This window comes from Haliotis rufescens, unplaced genomic scaffold (assembly GCF_023055435.1).
Source record: "Haliotis rufescens isolate VD_foot unplaced genomic scaffold, xgHalRufe1.0.p SCAF_5, whole genome shotgun sequence".
Taxonomy (NCBI): Eukaryota; Metazoa; Mollusca; class Gastropoda; order Lepetellida; family Haliotidae; genus Haliotis; species Haliotis rufescens.
The window spans coordinates 53,049,219-53,067,190 of NW_025964223.1; the positions used below are offsets into that span (position 1 = coordinate 53,049,219).

The 17,972-nt window shown below is 41.4% G+C and overlaps 1 protein-coding gene across 4 annotated transcripts in view; it reads right to left on the reverse strand.

Moving 5' to 3' along the window:
* LOC124126355 (ras-related and estrogen-regulated growth inhibitor-like) overlaps positions 1-17,972 on the reverse strand; it is an 80,771-nt gene that overhangs the window by 16,925 nt on the left and 45,874 nt on the right. For all 4 annotated transcript variants that reach the window (XM_048384095.1, XM_046489774.2, XM_046489783.2 and 1 more), the window contains exon 2: positions 15,432-15,626. In XM_048384095.1, the coding sequence (XP_048240052.1) occupies positions 15,432-15,626 (195 nt within the window). The remainder of the gene's footprint in view (positions 1-15,431; positions 15,627-17,972) is intronic.

A 17,972-nucleotide genomic window follows, 5' to 3' on the forward strand; every position in this document is an offset into this window, starting at 1 on the left:
TTTGTTTATTTGTTGTTTAACGCCACACTGAGCAATATTCCAGCAATATGACGGCGGTCTGTAAATAATCAAGTCTGGACCAGACAGTCCAGTGATTGACATAATGAGCATCGATCTATTACGAAGACGCATGGAGTCCGTATTCACTTTATGAACGACCGCCTCCGTGATCTAGTGGCTAGAGCGTCTAGTGCTAGAATGTGGAGCCAAGCAGTCATAGCAGATTAAGGTCCAATATATAAACTGCCGACCAAAAGAAAGTTTACTTGATGGTGGCTAAAATTGAAACAAACAAGAATTGGTTATTCGATGGTGATGTATTCGAAACGGTTATCAAATTGTGTTTTGGACTTTAAGTTTGCAGTGTTTCGGCGACTGTTTTCAGCCTAGTAACGTTTTGATAACGTTTGTAATGTTTTCAGACAAATCCAATTTTCAAACGTACTACTCTTTCCCGGCAGTTTACACCGGACAGTTACAGATGGACTAAGGTGAGGTGAAATGGGGTTTAACGTCGCGTCAAGATTATTGCACTTATATAGCGACGTGCATGTACGTGTGTGTGTTTGTGTGGCTGCTTGTACTAGTCCGGACTGATGCCGATTTATAGTGCTAGCTCACTGAGATATCACGCCGCAGTTTAACATAAATACCCCAATAAGACACAGTATACTGACTCCGAGCCGACCAGTCCTTGTTTTAGCCCCTTAATGCCGAGCGCCAGACAGGGTAACAACAAGTACCATCTTTTAACGTCTTTTGGTATGACGCGGCCGGGGATCGAACCCCGGACCTTCCGCTCTCCGGGCGGACGCTCTACCACTAGACCACGGAGGCGGTCACAGATGGACTAAGCTATGCAGGGACGCGTGGTGCTAATTATGACGTCCAGACCACACTGACAATATGGGCTCCAGACAGAGCAGCCTCGTCAATCCTGAACCGAGAAGTCCTGAATCCTGTCTTGACAAAGAAAGACCGAGTTATTTTTACCAACATGGCAGCTGTCCAGTCGGCCGTAAAGATGAAGAATAGGCAAGGTCTCATATGACCAAATAAAAGCGACGTTACCCTTTCCATCATTAGAAAACTCTTCTAAAAGCAGAGTCCATATATAACATAATGATGGTTTATGTGAATCTCCGTCTAACGTTAACAGTCGTGTAATGAAGAAACTATCAACACCTTTCTTCCCAGGTTATAACAACAAGTTTGTTTCTTTGTTGTTTAACGCTGCACACGGCAATATTCCAGTAAATAATCGAGTCTGGACCAGACAATCCAGTGATTGACATCATGCGCATCAATTCACGCAATTGAGATACGATGACATGCATCAACCATGTCAGCGAGCCTGACCACCCGATCCCGTTAGTCGCCTCTTACGACAAGCATAGTCGCCTTTTACGGCAAGCATGGGTTGCTGAAGACCTTTTCTACCCCGGATCCTCACGCTTCTAAAACAACAAGTATCAAATTCATATCGAGTTGAGGTAGAGGCGTCAAATCGTGGCTTTTTTCGCTTTCAACAAACATAAAGTTATGTGTAGCGCCTAAGTAAGGCTTAGCTCATTTATCCCAAGCTAAGTTCAGTGTGACAAATATATTATCCGTGTGGTTTGAACCGATGCACTGTTCGAGCTAAAGCATAAAAAACCGTGACAACCTGGCAGAAAGATGACGATGGATGGTTTAAAGAAGTACTTCCGCAAAGTCACGTGATACGTTAGTTTCAGCAGACGGGTGATGGATGGCCACAATGGGACCACCCTTCTGCTGTCTTCGGAAGGGGCGAGCGTTATTCTCACTTACTTAAGGCCGGTTCTATAAATAACATTTACATAGAGAGGAACATGTATATCTTCTATCTCTAATGCTTGTGTACAGTTACGTATTGAGAGACCAATGTGTGAAGCCCATTCTGGTGACCCCCGCCGTTACAGGTGTAATATTGAATTGGCCGTCAGACACGTTATGCTAATTACAGTTTTTACATATATTAATAAACATATCGGTCACATCGGTACCTAGGTGCTAGTGAGTGAGTGAGTATGGTTTTACGCCGCTTTTAGCAATATTCCAGCAATATCACGGCGGGGGACACCAGAAATGGGCTTCATACATTGTACCCATGTCGGGAATCGAACCCGGGTCTTCGGCGTGACGAGCGAACGCTTTAACCACTAGGCTACCCGACCGCCCCACCTAAGTGCTAGTAACAAATATTGGAGCGAACGTTAAAATCGCAACTATAACACTAAAACATCTAACTAATTTATTTACAGATATATTATTATAAATTAGCATCATTTTATTTTTCTCCACTGCCATTTATTATATACATATATATGAAACAAACACAAGAATCAGACTCGGGGAACTCGATCCTGGGTCTGTATGTAATCAGGCGGGCAGTTCCATGTAATTAATTCATGGCCACAAATCTTTTAGCGGCGTGGCCCGGTAAGTTGGGATCCGAGGTGAGACCACGCCCAGATAGTGTAGAACCAGAACGTATACCCTCCATGCATAGGAGCACGATGATGAAGCTGGCACTTGAATCTGCCCTCCGTGTTATCAATTACATTTAATAGAATGTGAAGTGGTATTCAACAATCCAACAGGTGAATCTAAAGAGGTTTGTCTAGTTTACATGGTTCTTATACTTTTCGATTAAAATACGAAATAAAAGGGCTATGACTCATTGACATACAGTAATGCTTATCGTTATTGAAGAGAGTTAACTTTACCGAGAGTACCCCACCCTAAACAAACCCAAAACAAAAAAGGAACAAACCAACTACAAAAAACATACCAAATCCAACAGAAAAACGAACATTGATAATTCACACATGTATATCTGAAAATATTGAGGACTTGTTTGGCTGTTTCATGAGTGAGTTTAAAGCAGCTTTTAAAAGTAATCGTTTCATGAGTGAGTTTAAAGCAGCTTTCAAAAGTAAACGTTTCATGAGTGAGTTCAAAGCAGCTTTCAAAAGTAAAGTTTCATGCGTGAGGTCAAAGCAGCTTTCAAAAGTAAACGTTTCATGAGTGAGTTCAAAGCAGCTTTCAAAAGTAATCGTTTCATGAGTGAGTTTAAAGCAGCTTTCAAAAGTAAAGTTTCATGCATGAGGTCAAAGCAGCTTTCAAAAGTAAACTTTTCATGAGTGAGTTTAAAGCAGCTTTCAAAAGTAAACGTTTCATGAGTGAGTTTAAAGCAGCTTTCAAAAGTAAACGTTTCATGAGTGAGTTTAAAGCAGCTTTCAAAAGTAATCGTTTCATGAGTGAGTTTAAAGCAGCTTTCAAAAGTAATCGTTTCATGAATGAGTTTAAAGCAGCTTTCAAAAGTAAACGTTTCATGAGTGAGTTTAAAGCAGCTTTCAAAAGTAATCGTTTCATGAGTGAGTTTAAAGCAGCTTTCAAAAGTAAAGTTTCATGGGTGAGTTTAAAGCAGCTTTCAAAAGTAAAGTTTCATGAGTGAGTTTAAAGCAGCTTTCAAAAGTAAAGTTTCATGAGTGAGTTTAAAGCAGCTTTCAAAAGTAATCGTTTCATGAGTGAGTTTAAAGCAGCTTTCAAAAGTAAAGTTTCATGGGTGAGTTTAAAGCAGCTTTCAAAAGTAAAGTTTCATGAGTGAGTTTAAAGCAGCTTTCAAAAGTAAAGTTTCATGCGTGAGGTCAAAGCAGCTTTCAAAAGTAAACGTTTCATGAGTGAGTTTAAAGCAGCTTTCAAAAGTAAAGTTTCATGAGTGAGTTTAAAGCAGCTTTCAAAAGTAAACGTTTCATGAGTGAGTTTAAAGCAGCTTTCAAAAGTAATCGTTTCATGAGTGAGTTTAAAGCAGCTTTCAAAAGTAAAGTTTCATGGGTGAGTTTAAAGCAGCTTTCAAAAGTAAAGTTTCATGAGTGAGTTTAAAGCAGCTTTCAAAAGTAAAGTTTCATGAGTGAGTTTAAAGCAGCTTTCAAAAGTAAACGTTTCATGAGTGAGTTTAAAGCAGCTTTCAAAAGTAAACGTTTCATGAGTGAGTTCAAAGCAGCTTTCAAAAGTAAACGTTTCATGAGTGAGTTCAAAGCAGCTTTCAAAAGTAAACTGCCTGACAAAAGAAAGTGTTCATGCATTTATTATGGCTAAAAATAAAACAAACAAGAAATGGTTATTCGATTGTGATGTATTTGATAAGGAAATCATGCATTATAGTTGTGTTTTTGGATCTTAATCAGTGTGGCAACTTTTTTCAACCTAGTAGCGTTTTTATAACATTTGTAATGTTTTGGTCACATCCAGTTTTCAAGTGTGTACTTTCTTTTGCACGGCAGTTTACTGTAGTAACGGTATGTCATGGCCCGAAAGCTAAATTGGAGGATAGCCCGAATTTTGTTTCTTGTTTAACGCCGCAGCGATCTGTAAATAATCGAGTCTAGACAATCCAGTGATTGACATCATGAGCATCGATCTACGCAATTTGGATACGATGATATGCATCAACCAAGTCCGCGACCCTGAACACCCGTTCCCGTTAGTCCCAGCTTAAAAGAAAAGCATAATCCCCTTTAACGACAATCATGGTTAGCTGAATAGTTTACATCGGATCTTCACAGGTCCACAGCCCGAAGTAAGGCAGGTTAGCTGCTTATGACTAGCATGGGTTGCTGAAGACCGATTCGAACCCGGAGCTTCCCGGGTTATAGAGTGTGTTTTTTACTGCCCTTTTAGCAATGTTCAGGGGATATCACGACGGGAGAATCGAACTCGGTCATTCGGCGTAAAACGGGCGGCCCAGTCACCCAAACACCGTGCATAGTTGCGTCCCTTTGGCATACTAGGAACCTATGATTGTGGGTTCGAATGCCATATTCCCCCTATTAGTGTTTCTGAGTTTGTCAACACCATCGTGGGTTTCACCAAAGTGGTAAACGTCTAAGACCTGCATTTCTTCGGGCTTTCCTAGCTCCCAAATCAAGCGGACACGCCGTAGTATAACTGAAGTGCTGTTCAAAGCGGCCTTGAAACAAAGTCAATCATTTTAAGTTTACTTTTTACATGTTAAGAAAATACACAACGAATAAAAACCGTTTTGAAATATTAAACTGCAGTAAACTATCATCTAAAATCAGTTAAAAAATACGAGATTAAATAAAACCCGTCACTGCAAAGTACTTCGGTAATGAGAAGTGGCGTCGATCGGTTGCAGGAAGCCAGATAAACATATACCGTATTTCCTCTAATAGACGCCGGGTCGATCAATTGATACAATTAATGATCCCTTTTTGGGACCTAAATTACATAATGGGGGTATTAATAGAAGCCGGGCCTCCAAAAGACGCCGGGCCTCAAACTGACGCCTGGGTACAATGTGTGAAGCCCATTTCTGGTGTCCCCCGCCGTGATATTGCTGGAATATTGCTAAAAGCGGCGTAAAACCATATTTACTCACTCACTCAAACTGACGCCGGGTCAAAGGCTTGTCTAATAGAGGAAATACGGTACACAAAGTTTGTAAATTATAAAAAGCAACATAGTTTTCAAGAATGTTTCCAGCACTGTCGAAACCGTAAAACCGATCACATCAATGAATCAAGCAGAGATGACTGACATACTTTGAAGTGGCGAGTCGGCCCTTCAGTTCCTGCTATCACCCACAGGGGGCGCCACCTGCTCTCGGTAACGACAAAGACAGATCGTCAGCGACACGGGGTTACCCACCTTCTAATAAATCTGGCCTGCTCGCTCAAATCGAACAGAATAAAAGTGTACCTGTAATTCATTATATATATCTGGGGATACAGTATATCTAAATCGTGTTCCACTATCTGGGAGATAGGGACTTCCGTGAAAGGAATTACTGGGTTTTTTTCTGCCAGTCAGCGGAAAGGATTCGGCATGATGACTGACAGAGTTTTTGGTATTTTTCTTCATTGAATTTATGGAGTGGGTGAGTGAGTGAGTCTAAGGTCGAGTTTACTCTCGCCATATTAAGAGTTTGTTTGTTTGTTGTTTAACGCCGCAATAGTCCAGCTTTTTGAAGACGGCCTGTATATAACCGAGTCTTGACCAGACAATTCAGTGATTAATATCATGAGCATCGATCCACGCAATTGGAATACGATGACATGCATCAACCAAGTCAGCGAGCCTGTACACCCGATCCCGTCTGTTGCCTCTTACGGCAAGCATAGTCGTGAAGAATGGGTTGCTGAAGACCTTTTCTACCCCGGATCTTCACGGGTCGCCATATTAGAGAGTGCCTACCCCACCTTCCCCTGAATTCCGAGCATCATCTATTTTTGTCACTGTTGAGTCTTATTGCTCATTGAGTCCCGGATACTATTCAACACAAATCTATAAAACATTGAGAAAAGGCTGCGATTTGAAGTAAAATACAGAAATATATGGGAAAAAATATATATAGTAATTTTTTACATGCACCAATATTTCTTAAAATGTTCAATCCGCGTACCGCACAGCGGAGACCCGAATACCCTCTAAATCGGGTAAGACTTCCGCCCGTATCCCCCCTCAAAATATATATAACGGAAAGGACTGAGCGGCAATGCTTACATATACAACCTTTGGTAGAGGGATACGGGCGACAGTCATTCCCTGAATGGACCTCGAATCTAGCGTTCCAAAAGGGTCTACTTTAAAATAGGTTTCATTACTGAAATATTTTGATGGACAGTTGCATTACAGCGTAAAAAGAAACGCCTTACGTCAAAACTAATATTTCAGCTTCTAAGAAAATGTTATCTGAACCATATTTTCATGGCTGGACATGTGATCTGTGTAATAAAGTCAGTTATAACACACGCCATGCTTGATCCTACAGTTGTCTCTAAATGCCTCACGTTATCAACGTTAACTATAATACGACGTCACGTGCACGGACTTACGGTGGGCTTATGCGTTAAGTCAAAACAATTACGTAATGACACGTGCCAACGATATCCTTATCCGCGCTCTATCAGGAAGCTCGGGTTATGCACGAGCTGGGGCAGGCATATCGTGTAGCACGTGCTCGTTCTGATATCGAACTATGGAGTTGGTGATCGGATAACCAAAAAAAAGGTAGTGCAGTGATTACGTAACTACCCTATCTCTCTCAATAATTAGTGAGAGAAGATTAAATTTAAATAAATTGTAAAATTTAACTTATTAAGACATTTGAGATCTCCAGTTTTAAAGATCCATCCTTAGTTGACTTAATTTCCTGAACATGGTGAGGTGAAATGGGGCTTAACGTCGCGTCTAAGATTATTGTACTTATATAGCGACGTGTGTGTGTGTGTGTGTGTGTGTGTGTGTGCGTGCGTGCGCGAGCTTGTCCGGACTAATGCCGAGTTTATAGTGCAAGCCCACTGAGATACCATGCCGCAGTTTAACATGAATGCCTCCTAATATATACACTCAGACACAGTATACTGATTCCGAACCGACCAGTCCTCATGTTAGCCCAGGCAGGTATGACGCGGCCGGGGATCGAACCCACCCTCTACCACTAGACCACGGAGGCGGACTTAATCTCCTTAAAAAAGGCACATTCAGAAACACAAGTTCACAATGTTTGTCGTGAAAGTTGGAGTGAGATGATTTGGTCTTTTCCAATATGAATAAATGTGACACATTCGCGACAAGAATGAGAAAGAACAAACGTTTAAAAACATTAATACTAACATGATTCTAACATCTTTTTGGTAAATTACAATTTTTAACTAATTAGGGCAACAATACTTCTGTTGACTGTGTGTTCGTTAAAATCTTCTGAATATGCTTGTTGGTAATTAAGTAAAAACATTTGATGAAGTTTACATGACTATCTTCAGCTACACATACATGTATCCGAAAAAAACTCATCCTTACCCAGGTCTAAAATGCTTTTGACGAAGACATCCTAAGAACAATTGAGTATCTACCATTGTTGTTAAGTACGGAAGCCTGTTAGGGCCATTTGTTTTCTTTTATTTGCTTCTTGAAATTTCCAGATGTTATATTGAAATTTCAAGATACATACTAATTTGAAGGTAATGATCTTGAAATTTCAAGAAGAATATAAAAAAACCAAATGCCCTAACAGGCCTCCGTAAGCTGAAATTTTAAGATGATAAATTGAAATTTCAACTCAGTATCTTGAAATTTCAAGATACTAAGTTGAAATTTCAAGAAGCTGTGTTGAAATTTTAAGATATTAACTTGAAATTTCAACTTTTGTGTCGTGTTCAAGTCAATCTTGAAATTTCACGATACTAACATGAAATCTTGAAATTTCAAGTTATTATCGTGAAATTGCAAGTTAGTATCTTGAAATTTCAACTTAATATCTTTAAATTTCAACACAGCAACTTAAATTTCAATTTCAAGATACATAAATTGAAATTTCAATATAATGAGTTTGTTAGTATCGTGAAATTTCAAGAAAAATGATAAACAAGCAAATGGCCCTAAAAGGCTTCCGTAGCTACAGTAAGTCTCTCTCAGTCGGTTTAAATATTCCGTGTCTGGATTGTATTGGGTACTACAAAACACCCAACAACCTCAAAATTTGATCATACAGGCCGTAGTGGTAAAGCTGGGATATTATGGAGAGTTTGGGGGCACGGGTGGCCCAGTCGTCTCAGGCGCCGGGATTCGTTGTGCAGAGTTGCGCCCCTTGGGCAGACCAGAAACCTATGATTGTGGGTTCGAATCCCGATTCGCCCCGATTATGTTTCTAGGTTTGTCAGCACCATCCCCGTGCTCGTGGGTTTCACCGAAGTGGTAAACGTCTGAGACCTGCATCACTTCGGGCTTTAACCCACATTAAGCTGACACGCCGTGATATAACTGGAATACTGTTAAAAGCGGCGTTAAACCCAACTCACTCACTCACTATGGAGACTTCAACAATATTCACTCACTCACTCACATAGTTGATGCTGACATTATCAGACAGGGCTTGCCTGGTCCAGTCTTAGCTTATGCACAGTTGTCCGTGACGCAGATAATGTGTGGGTTCCCGTCTCCTTTGCTAACTCACAGACATATAAGTAAACAAACATCACCTTTTTAAACACTACATATATAACAACCATAGTCAAAACATGTTTTTGCCAGAAAACTAAATACTCAGACGAGCAGATATAGATCATTGACGCTAAAAATAATTTCTTGGACGATCAATCACCGCTTTGAATGTTTCGACGTGGTCATAAAAATAGTTCATTTCATAACACACGGAATTGGAAAAGTATGGAAAAACAACCCAGCCATATGAAACCAACAGTCTTAAAATTCACCGCCCTCGATTTAGATATTGTTACGAGATTCAAACCTTCCATCAAGTACACGTGCTAATTTGCAATCTATCCCAGAATTCGACGTGCGAGCATCGAGACCGTATTCCTGTCAAGCTATTAGACTCTGAAACCAAGAGGCGGGGGTGTCACTGGCATAAACTCCCGTTTTAGAAGTTTAGCACGCAGACACTTCCTTAAGTGTTTTCGGGACGTTGCCAATTGCGTGTCGTAGGTGACATGGTGTTTTTTTCAACCGTCTCAGAGCAATATCGGGGCGAATTGATAACCTGGGTACATTCTAAACTTGGGGAAATAATTTGAAAGTATTTTAGTTCAGATGTTAATTGCCAAAGCAACAATAACTGAGCGTATTATTGGATTTGTTTTTGAGTGTGCATGTTTTGCCATGGCTGGTATGGTTGAACATTTAAGTACTTTCGCAGAACGTAATCCAATGCGATTGTTGAATATTGTTTTACGCCATAGTCAGAAATATTTAATTTTTTAAAGTACGAATTCAACAATAACGGTTCTCACAGTCTTTGAAATAAGTATTGTTTTGAATTTGAATTTTTCATATTATTATGATAAGTAATCACCCGTTGTGTTTTCTTAACAGGGCTAGCTTATTCTAAGTGAAGAATAAGCCCTTTAAGATCCATCATCGGATGTTAGCGGGTAAGGATCTGAGTGAGTATGATTTTACGCCGCTGTTAGCAATATTCCGGGAATATCACCGCGACAGACACCAGAAAGGGGCTAGACGCTCTGTACCCATTTAGGAATTAAACCTGGTCTGCGGCGTGTTAAGCGAACACTTAAACCACTAGGCCATCCCACCACCGAGTTAGGCGAAATATTGGAGTTGACTCAATACAGAGAATTTTTTTTGTTTTGTTTGTCGTTAAACGCCGCATTTAACAACATTCCAGCGGTTTGTAAACATTCGACGCAATTGGGATACGATGATATGCGCCAACCAAGTCAGCGAGCCTGACCACCCGGTCCCGTTAATCGCCTCTTACGACAAGCACGGGTCCAATACAATACAAAATAGAACGGGTCGGCCCGCTGTGAGTGTGGGGTAACACACACACACACACACACACACACACACACACACACACACACACACCGCATTATAAGTTGCAAACGGGCCGTTAAAACCCACTTCATCTTACCACCACAATACAGACGTGTCGCTTACAGCAATGTGTTGAACGACTCTTGTGGTATTGCTGGAAGCTAAAATTAACATGACAGCTCTGGCGTTGAGAAGTTATGTTTCGAGCTGATTGTTAGGTAAATAGTAGCTTGCATGACCCCCAGCAGTGAATGCCACATGGTTCACATAGGTAAGCTATTTAGATAGATGTGGCCTTCAGGGTGTGATAAACTGCTGTAATAGCTGCCAAGGAGAACACCTATACATGCAAAAACAACACCTAAACGAGATTGTGGCACCGCGAGATGCTGCGGCAAGACAACCGATGCGGCGTTAAGCAATATTCAATCACTCACGATATTGTCAACAGTGTTTTGTTTGTTTGTTGTTTAACGCCGTCCTCAGCAATATTCCAGCTACATGACGGCGGTCTGTAAAAAATCGAGTCTGGACCAGACAATCTAGTGATTGATATCATGAGCATCGATCCACGCAATTGGTGCCATCTAGGAGCAAAATGTGATTCCAGCACAGCCGGTAGATCATTTCATTTTCATTTTCTAAATACAATCCATTGATTGACATAATGAGCATCAATATTGGGATACGATGGCATGAATCAACCAAGTCAGCGAGCCTGATCCCCCCCCCCCCCCCCCCCCCCAATCCCGTTAGTCGCCTCTCACGACAAACACGGCTGCTGAAGACCAATTCTAACCCGACTCTTCACGTCTTTGTGGACCATGTGGAAGAACAGGGCGCAGTTGCTTCCCAACAGATACGACCGCCTCCGTGGTCTAGTGGTAGAGCGTCCGCCCGGAGAGCGGAAGGTCCGGGGTTCGATCCCCGGCCGCGTCATACCAAAAGACGTTAAAAGATGGTACTTGTTGTTACCCTGTCTGGCGCTCGGCATTAAGGGGCTAAAACAAGGACTGGTCGGCTCGGAGTCTGTGTCTGAGTGGGGTATTCATGTTAAACTGCGGCATGGTATCTCAGTGGGCTAGCACTATAAATCGGCATCACTCCGGAATAGTACAAGCAGCCACACACACACTATATATAAGTGCAATAATCTTGGACGCGACGTTAAACCCAATTTCACCTCACCTCACCTCACCTCCCAACAGATACCAAGTCAGTCAGTACCTGGGGAGTTGTACCTGTGCAAGGTCTGTGGTATTTGGCCATTGTCGATGGCTAATCAAAGACTTATTGGAAGCATCCGACATGCACCCTAACTCTTTCAATTATGGAATACAAAAATTATAAGACACGAAGTTTCATTCAAGTGTGCCACGGGGAACGTGAAGATGTTTAGATGTACCCTTTGGTATTTAAGTGAGCAGCAAGAACAATAACTGACATCCATTTTCTCTCTCGGCGAATGCCATTTCATCATGCACTAGATAATAAGTTTCTCCACTTCCTTTTCATTGAGATTGATAATACCTGTGGATATCATGTGAACCATGCAGTCCATTAAGCATTCATGTGTTTTCTACTGTTCGTCTGGTATTTGTGCGTGCAGAAGCACATTTACCAGTCACCATGTAATAAACATTTTTGTCTGTATGTTTCTTTGTTGATTAACGCCGCACTCAGCAATAGTCCAGCTATATGACGGCGGTCTGTAAATAATCGAGTCTGGACCAGTCAATCCAGCGATTAACACCATGAGCATCGATCCACGCAATTGGGAAATGATGACATGTATTGACCACCCGATCCCGTTATTCGCCTCTTACAAGCATAGTCGCCTTTTACGGCAAGCATGGGTTACTGAAGACCTATTCTACCCCGGATCTTCACGGGTACATTTTTGTTAAAAATATGATTTCGAAAAGTGCATTTTTTTTTCGTCCATTGGTACTCAACTACAAAGTATTTCGAACCCAAGGCCATCATATTTGTTTGTTTGTTTGTTGTTAAAACCGCACTCAGCAATATTCCAGCTGTATGGCGGCGGTCTGTAAATAACCGAGTCTGGACCAGACATCATGAGCATCGATCCACGCAACTTGGATACTGGGATGTATCAACCAAGTCAGCGAGCCTGACCACACGATCCCGTTAGTCGCCTCTTACAGCAAGCAGTCACCTTTCACTGCAAGCATGGGTTGCTGAAGACCTATTCTACCCCGGATCTTCACGGGTCCAAGGCCATCATGACGTAATCTAGTCAAGTTATTATATTTTCGATTACCTTTAGGAGACATTTCAAGATTGGACCCATGCCTGTTGACCAGTGTCATCTTATACTTGTATAGCCGGATACAATCGTTACTAGTGTGCCTTGACATCACTTTGGAGTGAGTGAGTGAGCAATCGTGCCATTTACTTGGTACGTGGTATTGATAGAGTATTGTTCATGACGGCGTAAAACTACACTCACTCATTTGGAATATATGCGTAGATCGATGCTCATGATGTCAGTCACTGGATTGTCTGGACCAGACACGATTATTTACAGACCGCTGTCATATAGCTGGAATATTGTAGAGTGCAACGTTGAACAACAAACAAACAAACAAAAAATATATCAAATCAATGATCAATAGATAGGTATTACGCAAAGCCCTATCTCCAGAGGTTACGTACGGGTTTGGTAAGTTCAGTCCTGGACACAGTACATGCAGATCCGTATAATAAATACATTATTGTGATGAAAGATAACGCAAGGCGCGGGTTAATTCCATCTCCAGAGAAAGCCATAAATTTAACGACATAACGTTTATACAAACTCTACATACAGCTATATTTGGGGTTGAGAAATTCAATCAACGCAAAGCTCCGTTTTACGCTCGCGTTAATTCTATCTCCGGAGAAAACCCAATATTTAATGACCCCATTATTCTAACTTTACATAAGAATTTCGCGTTTGGAATCAACACAAGGCTTCGTTTCGCTCCATGTTGACAGAAAACCTTACCCCAAAATATACAGCATCCCCAAAATAACCCTTACACATCTCAAAATTAATATGACCGCCTCCGTGGTCTTGTGGTAGAGCGTCCGCCCGGAGAGCGCAAGGTCCAAAAGACGTTAAAAGATGGTACTTTTTGTTACCCTGTCTGGCGCTCGGCATTAAGGGGCTAAAACAAGGACTGGTCTGCTCGGAGTCAGTATACTGTGTCTGAGTGGGGTATTCATGTTAAACTGCGGCATGGTATCTCAGTGAGCTAGCATTATAAATCGGCATCAGTCCGGACTAGTACAAGCAGCCACACAAACACACACACGTACATGCACGTCGCTATATAAGTGCAATAATCTTGGACGCGACGTTAAACCCCATTTCACCTCACCTCACCTCAAAATTAATATAAAGATACTCAGCACCAACACGCTCTTCAGTTTCCCCGTTCAGGGCAGCCATAGCTGTAAAGTCTTGTCACTTTATCTAGTTCATATATTCGGACGTTGTTGATATGTTCCAGTGTGTTTGTTGACATGGGGGCTCGAGCATGTGCCATATATCTGCTGTATACATGTATATGTTAGAATTCCAGACATAGCTGACCAGTATGATTATGTGGGTGTCCTAACACGGTGATTAATGTCTTCGTTGGAACAACTGGTTGGGATTGTAGTTATATAAAATGACTAACTTTTATTACAAAATTTTATGGTTTGCTAATTTCCTGTTAGTCAGTGACTACTCTCGGGTAGTTAGGACTGAAAATAAAAATATATTGTGCAGGATATAAGATGCTGTGTTGAAATATCATCATGCTAAGTTGATAATGATAATGATCTTGAAATTGTAAGATATTAACTTGAAATTTCAACTTATAATCTTGAAATTTCAAGATCATTATCCTTAAATTTCAACTTAGTATATATCTTGAAATTTCAACTTATGTATCTTGAAATTTCAAGAACAAAAAAAAAAAAAAAAATGGCCCACAAATGACTTCCGTACTAAAAGACTTCCGTGAGTTTGTTTACAGTTACATCTACATATATCATATTGTTACAGTTACATGTACATATATCATATTGTTACAGTTACATGTACATATATCCGTTTCTGTCCCAGAAGCCTTTTTTTTTAAACCATAAGCTTTATAGTGACCAGCCAATCTGCCAACAGATGGACATAGCCGAACGAATGATTGGTGACCAGCCTTTGATAGATTATCTTCCATATTTACAGTTATATTTCTTTATCCAACAGAGATCGTGTGTTTACGATGACGGTATAGTTTCAGTCAAACAGCCACTTGTTCAGAGAGATCGAGAGACTGATATGTCAAACATTCAAAGAAATGCTTTTTCTGATTCTGGATTTTGGCCTTGGTCAGTCGAAGTTGTTTATTTTATTTTATTGTTATTGTTCTAAACTGGATTGAACAGGGCAATCACCCTGAATAGACATTTGAGATTCATAGAATGTTTCTGCAGGGTTTTTTGACATTGGTAGAATGGCCGTGAACTGAACAATAAATATCCAAACCAAGGTACCATTCAAGAACTCCGACAGATTTTCCTACTACTGTCAACACCATCCTCGGTTATGGTGTATTTCTCTACCCACAAAACATATCTTTCTAAAACAACATGGGCACACTAAGGTTGTTGAATAACCAGAGGCCACGTACTCCACCCCATCCTACACCGGGATACAAAATGGACGGTCTCTTGATGTAGGCAGCACAACTCGAGCTTCCAACCAACAGACTATACGATTTGTTTGTTTGTTGTTTAACGCAGCACTCAGCAATATGCCACCTCTTACAGCGGTCTGTAATGAATTAAGTCTGGACCAGACAATCCAGTGATTAACACAATGAGCATCGAACTACGCAATTGGGATACGATGACATGCATCAACCAAGTCAGCGAGCCTGACCACCCAATCCCGCTAGTCTCCTCTTACGACAACCGTAAGTTGCTGAAGATCAAGTTTGAACCGGATCTTGGGGACAGACCATATAATGGGAACCAAGTTCCTTCACCACAAAGTATTTACACGACTGTTGTTTACATCAGACGCAACTCACCTGTCTTCCCTACTCCGGGCGTTCCCAGGATGACCAGACGACAATGGCCGTCCTTGGAGTCGCCATTAGGCGGTTTGAGTCTGGTGCCATTCATCTTGTTGCGCTTCTCTTCCACTGAGTGCCGTCTGAGAACGTTCAGATAGCCAGACGACACTTTCAGGCTGTCGTGCTCCTTCTTGGCGGGAAACGTCACACCTGTAACAGACGACACACAGATAAGATAATAATGTCGAAAGTGGGTTTGATGTCAAACGAACTTGTCCTTGAAACACCATTTCAATCTGCAAGTTGCATACCTATGGTTGATTGCTGACCAAATAACAAACAAACAAAGATTAACCTCACCTATCGCTAGTAAACACGGATATTGCTCATAACCGTCTATAAAGCCAGCCCTATCCCAAAAAGAGTTGCAATGTTTTAGCCTTTACATTGTTTGAGCTTGGGTGTTTTTACGCCATGTTTAGCAGCGCTTCGTCAACATTACGACAGGGGATCCCAGGGACTGGGGCAATGAGAAGTGTCCATCTCCATGCTTGAGGAGTTGGTTTTGGTTTGGTTTGTTGTTTAACGCCGCACTCAGCAATATTCCAGCTATATGACGGCGGTCTGTAAATAATCGAGTCTGGACCAGACAATCCAGTGATTGATATCATGAGCGTCGATCCACGCAATTGGGATCGTTGACATGTATCAACCAAGTCAGTGAGCCTGACCATCAGATCCCGTTAGTCACCTTTTATGGCAAGCATGGGTTGCTGAAGACCTATTCTACCCCGGAATCTTCACGGGTCTTCATGCTTGAGGAAAGAAATGGGATCGTAAAAAGTTGATCATTCCACTGGTTTGCCTGGCCAAACCTAAATACTTATCGGAAGGAAGGTCTCATTAATTAGTATCGGGTGGCTACATTGTGTGAGTGACTAAAGGTGATGGTGCCTTGACTGATGGGTCGTTGCTCATGCTGTCAACCATTTTGTCATCTGCTTCAGACTCTATTTGTTACAGACGAGTAAAGAATGAAACTCGAAGTGTTTAGACAGCTTTGTGAGCACGAGCCTCTAATTAGGCTGAGTGGATAAACATGAATTTACGTCACTTCAGGCAACATCTAATCTCATTCTTTGTACCGATGTGGGGAATTGAACAGGGGTCTTGGGCGTGACTAGGGAACGCTATAACCACAAGTGAGTGAGTGAGTTTGGTTTTCCGCCGCTTTTAGCAATATTCCAGCAATATCACGGCTGGGGACACCAGAAATGGACTTTACACATTGTACCCATTTCGGGATTATAAACACAAGGGACCCGTGAAGATCCGGGGTAGAATAGGGCTTCAGCAACCCATGCTTGCCGTAAAAGGCGACTGTGCTTGTCGTAACAGGCGACTAACGGGATCGGGTGATCAGGCTCGCTGACTTGTTTGATGCATGTAATCGTAACCCAATTACGTGGGTCGATGCTCATGATGTCAATCACTGGATTGTCCAGACTCGATCATTTACAAACCGCCGTCATATACCTGAAATATTGCTGAGTGCGGCAGTGAACAACAAACACACAAACAAACAAACAAACACACAAACAAACAAACAAACAAACGACAAGGCTGCCAGACCACAGCGCCACGATTCTAGAGCAACGTCCTGGACAAAATGCATTGATCACGTATAATTTCCATTTGAAGACGAAATCCATAAACGTCATATCACTATCACGTGACATTACACGAAATAATATCACTATAATAACCCCAGTCAATACTAAAATGGAAACGATAACAAAACCTTTTCAACACGTCAAAAACTATCCCCCACGGGGTCACGTTTCTAACACTTTTCGTTTTGAAAGCTCAATTTTATTATATTTAGACGTTATCTAGTAGATTGGCAGCGATATGCAATAAGATGTTTGGATGAAATCATTTCGCCTGCTTATCGAACAAATAATGGCGACACATAGAACCGGAATTCTCCTCACAGCTCTCACTCCAGACTCCACAGCAGCGTTTTTATATAATCTATCTCATCCTTCATCCAGGCCTTCAGTTTAATTCCGACTAATTTGAAATAACAACGTACTTGTGCTGGCGATGTATGAAGTGACCTGATTTGGGTGAATTCAAAGCGCGCAAAAGTAGTCATTATGCGGAACGGGCAACTTCACGTTTCCACCGTGAAACGCTTTTGTGACGGGAAAGCTATCTGCATCGTAATTATTGCCACATAGTTTTGTGAGGACGCTGTCGAAAAAATTGAGGCACTTTACTAAAATCAATCCAAGCTTCGACGCCCTCATTAAGGCGCAATCGAACTAAACATCACATCTGTGGAACATGCTAGCGGTTCCTGGTGCTAATTTTGGCATTTCGTGCATCACATGTGACGTCATAGATCCGTGACTCGCGATACATCATTTGTCTCGTGCAGAAATAGCGTGTAAAGTTTGGAAATCACGTGCAGTATATCGTGATAAGAATAAAGACACTCTGTGGTAACATTTGACTGTTTGTTAGTTTTGTCATTAATTGGTACACATTTGA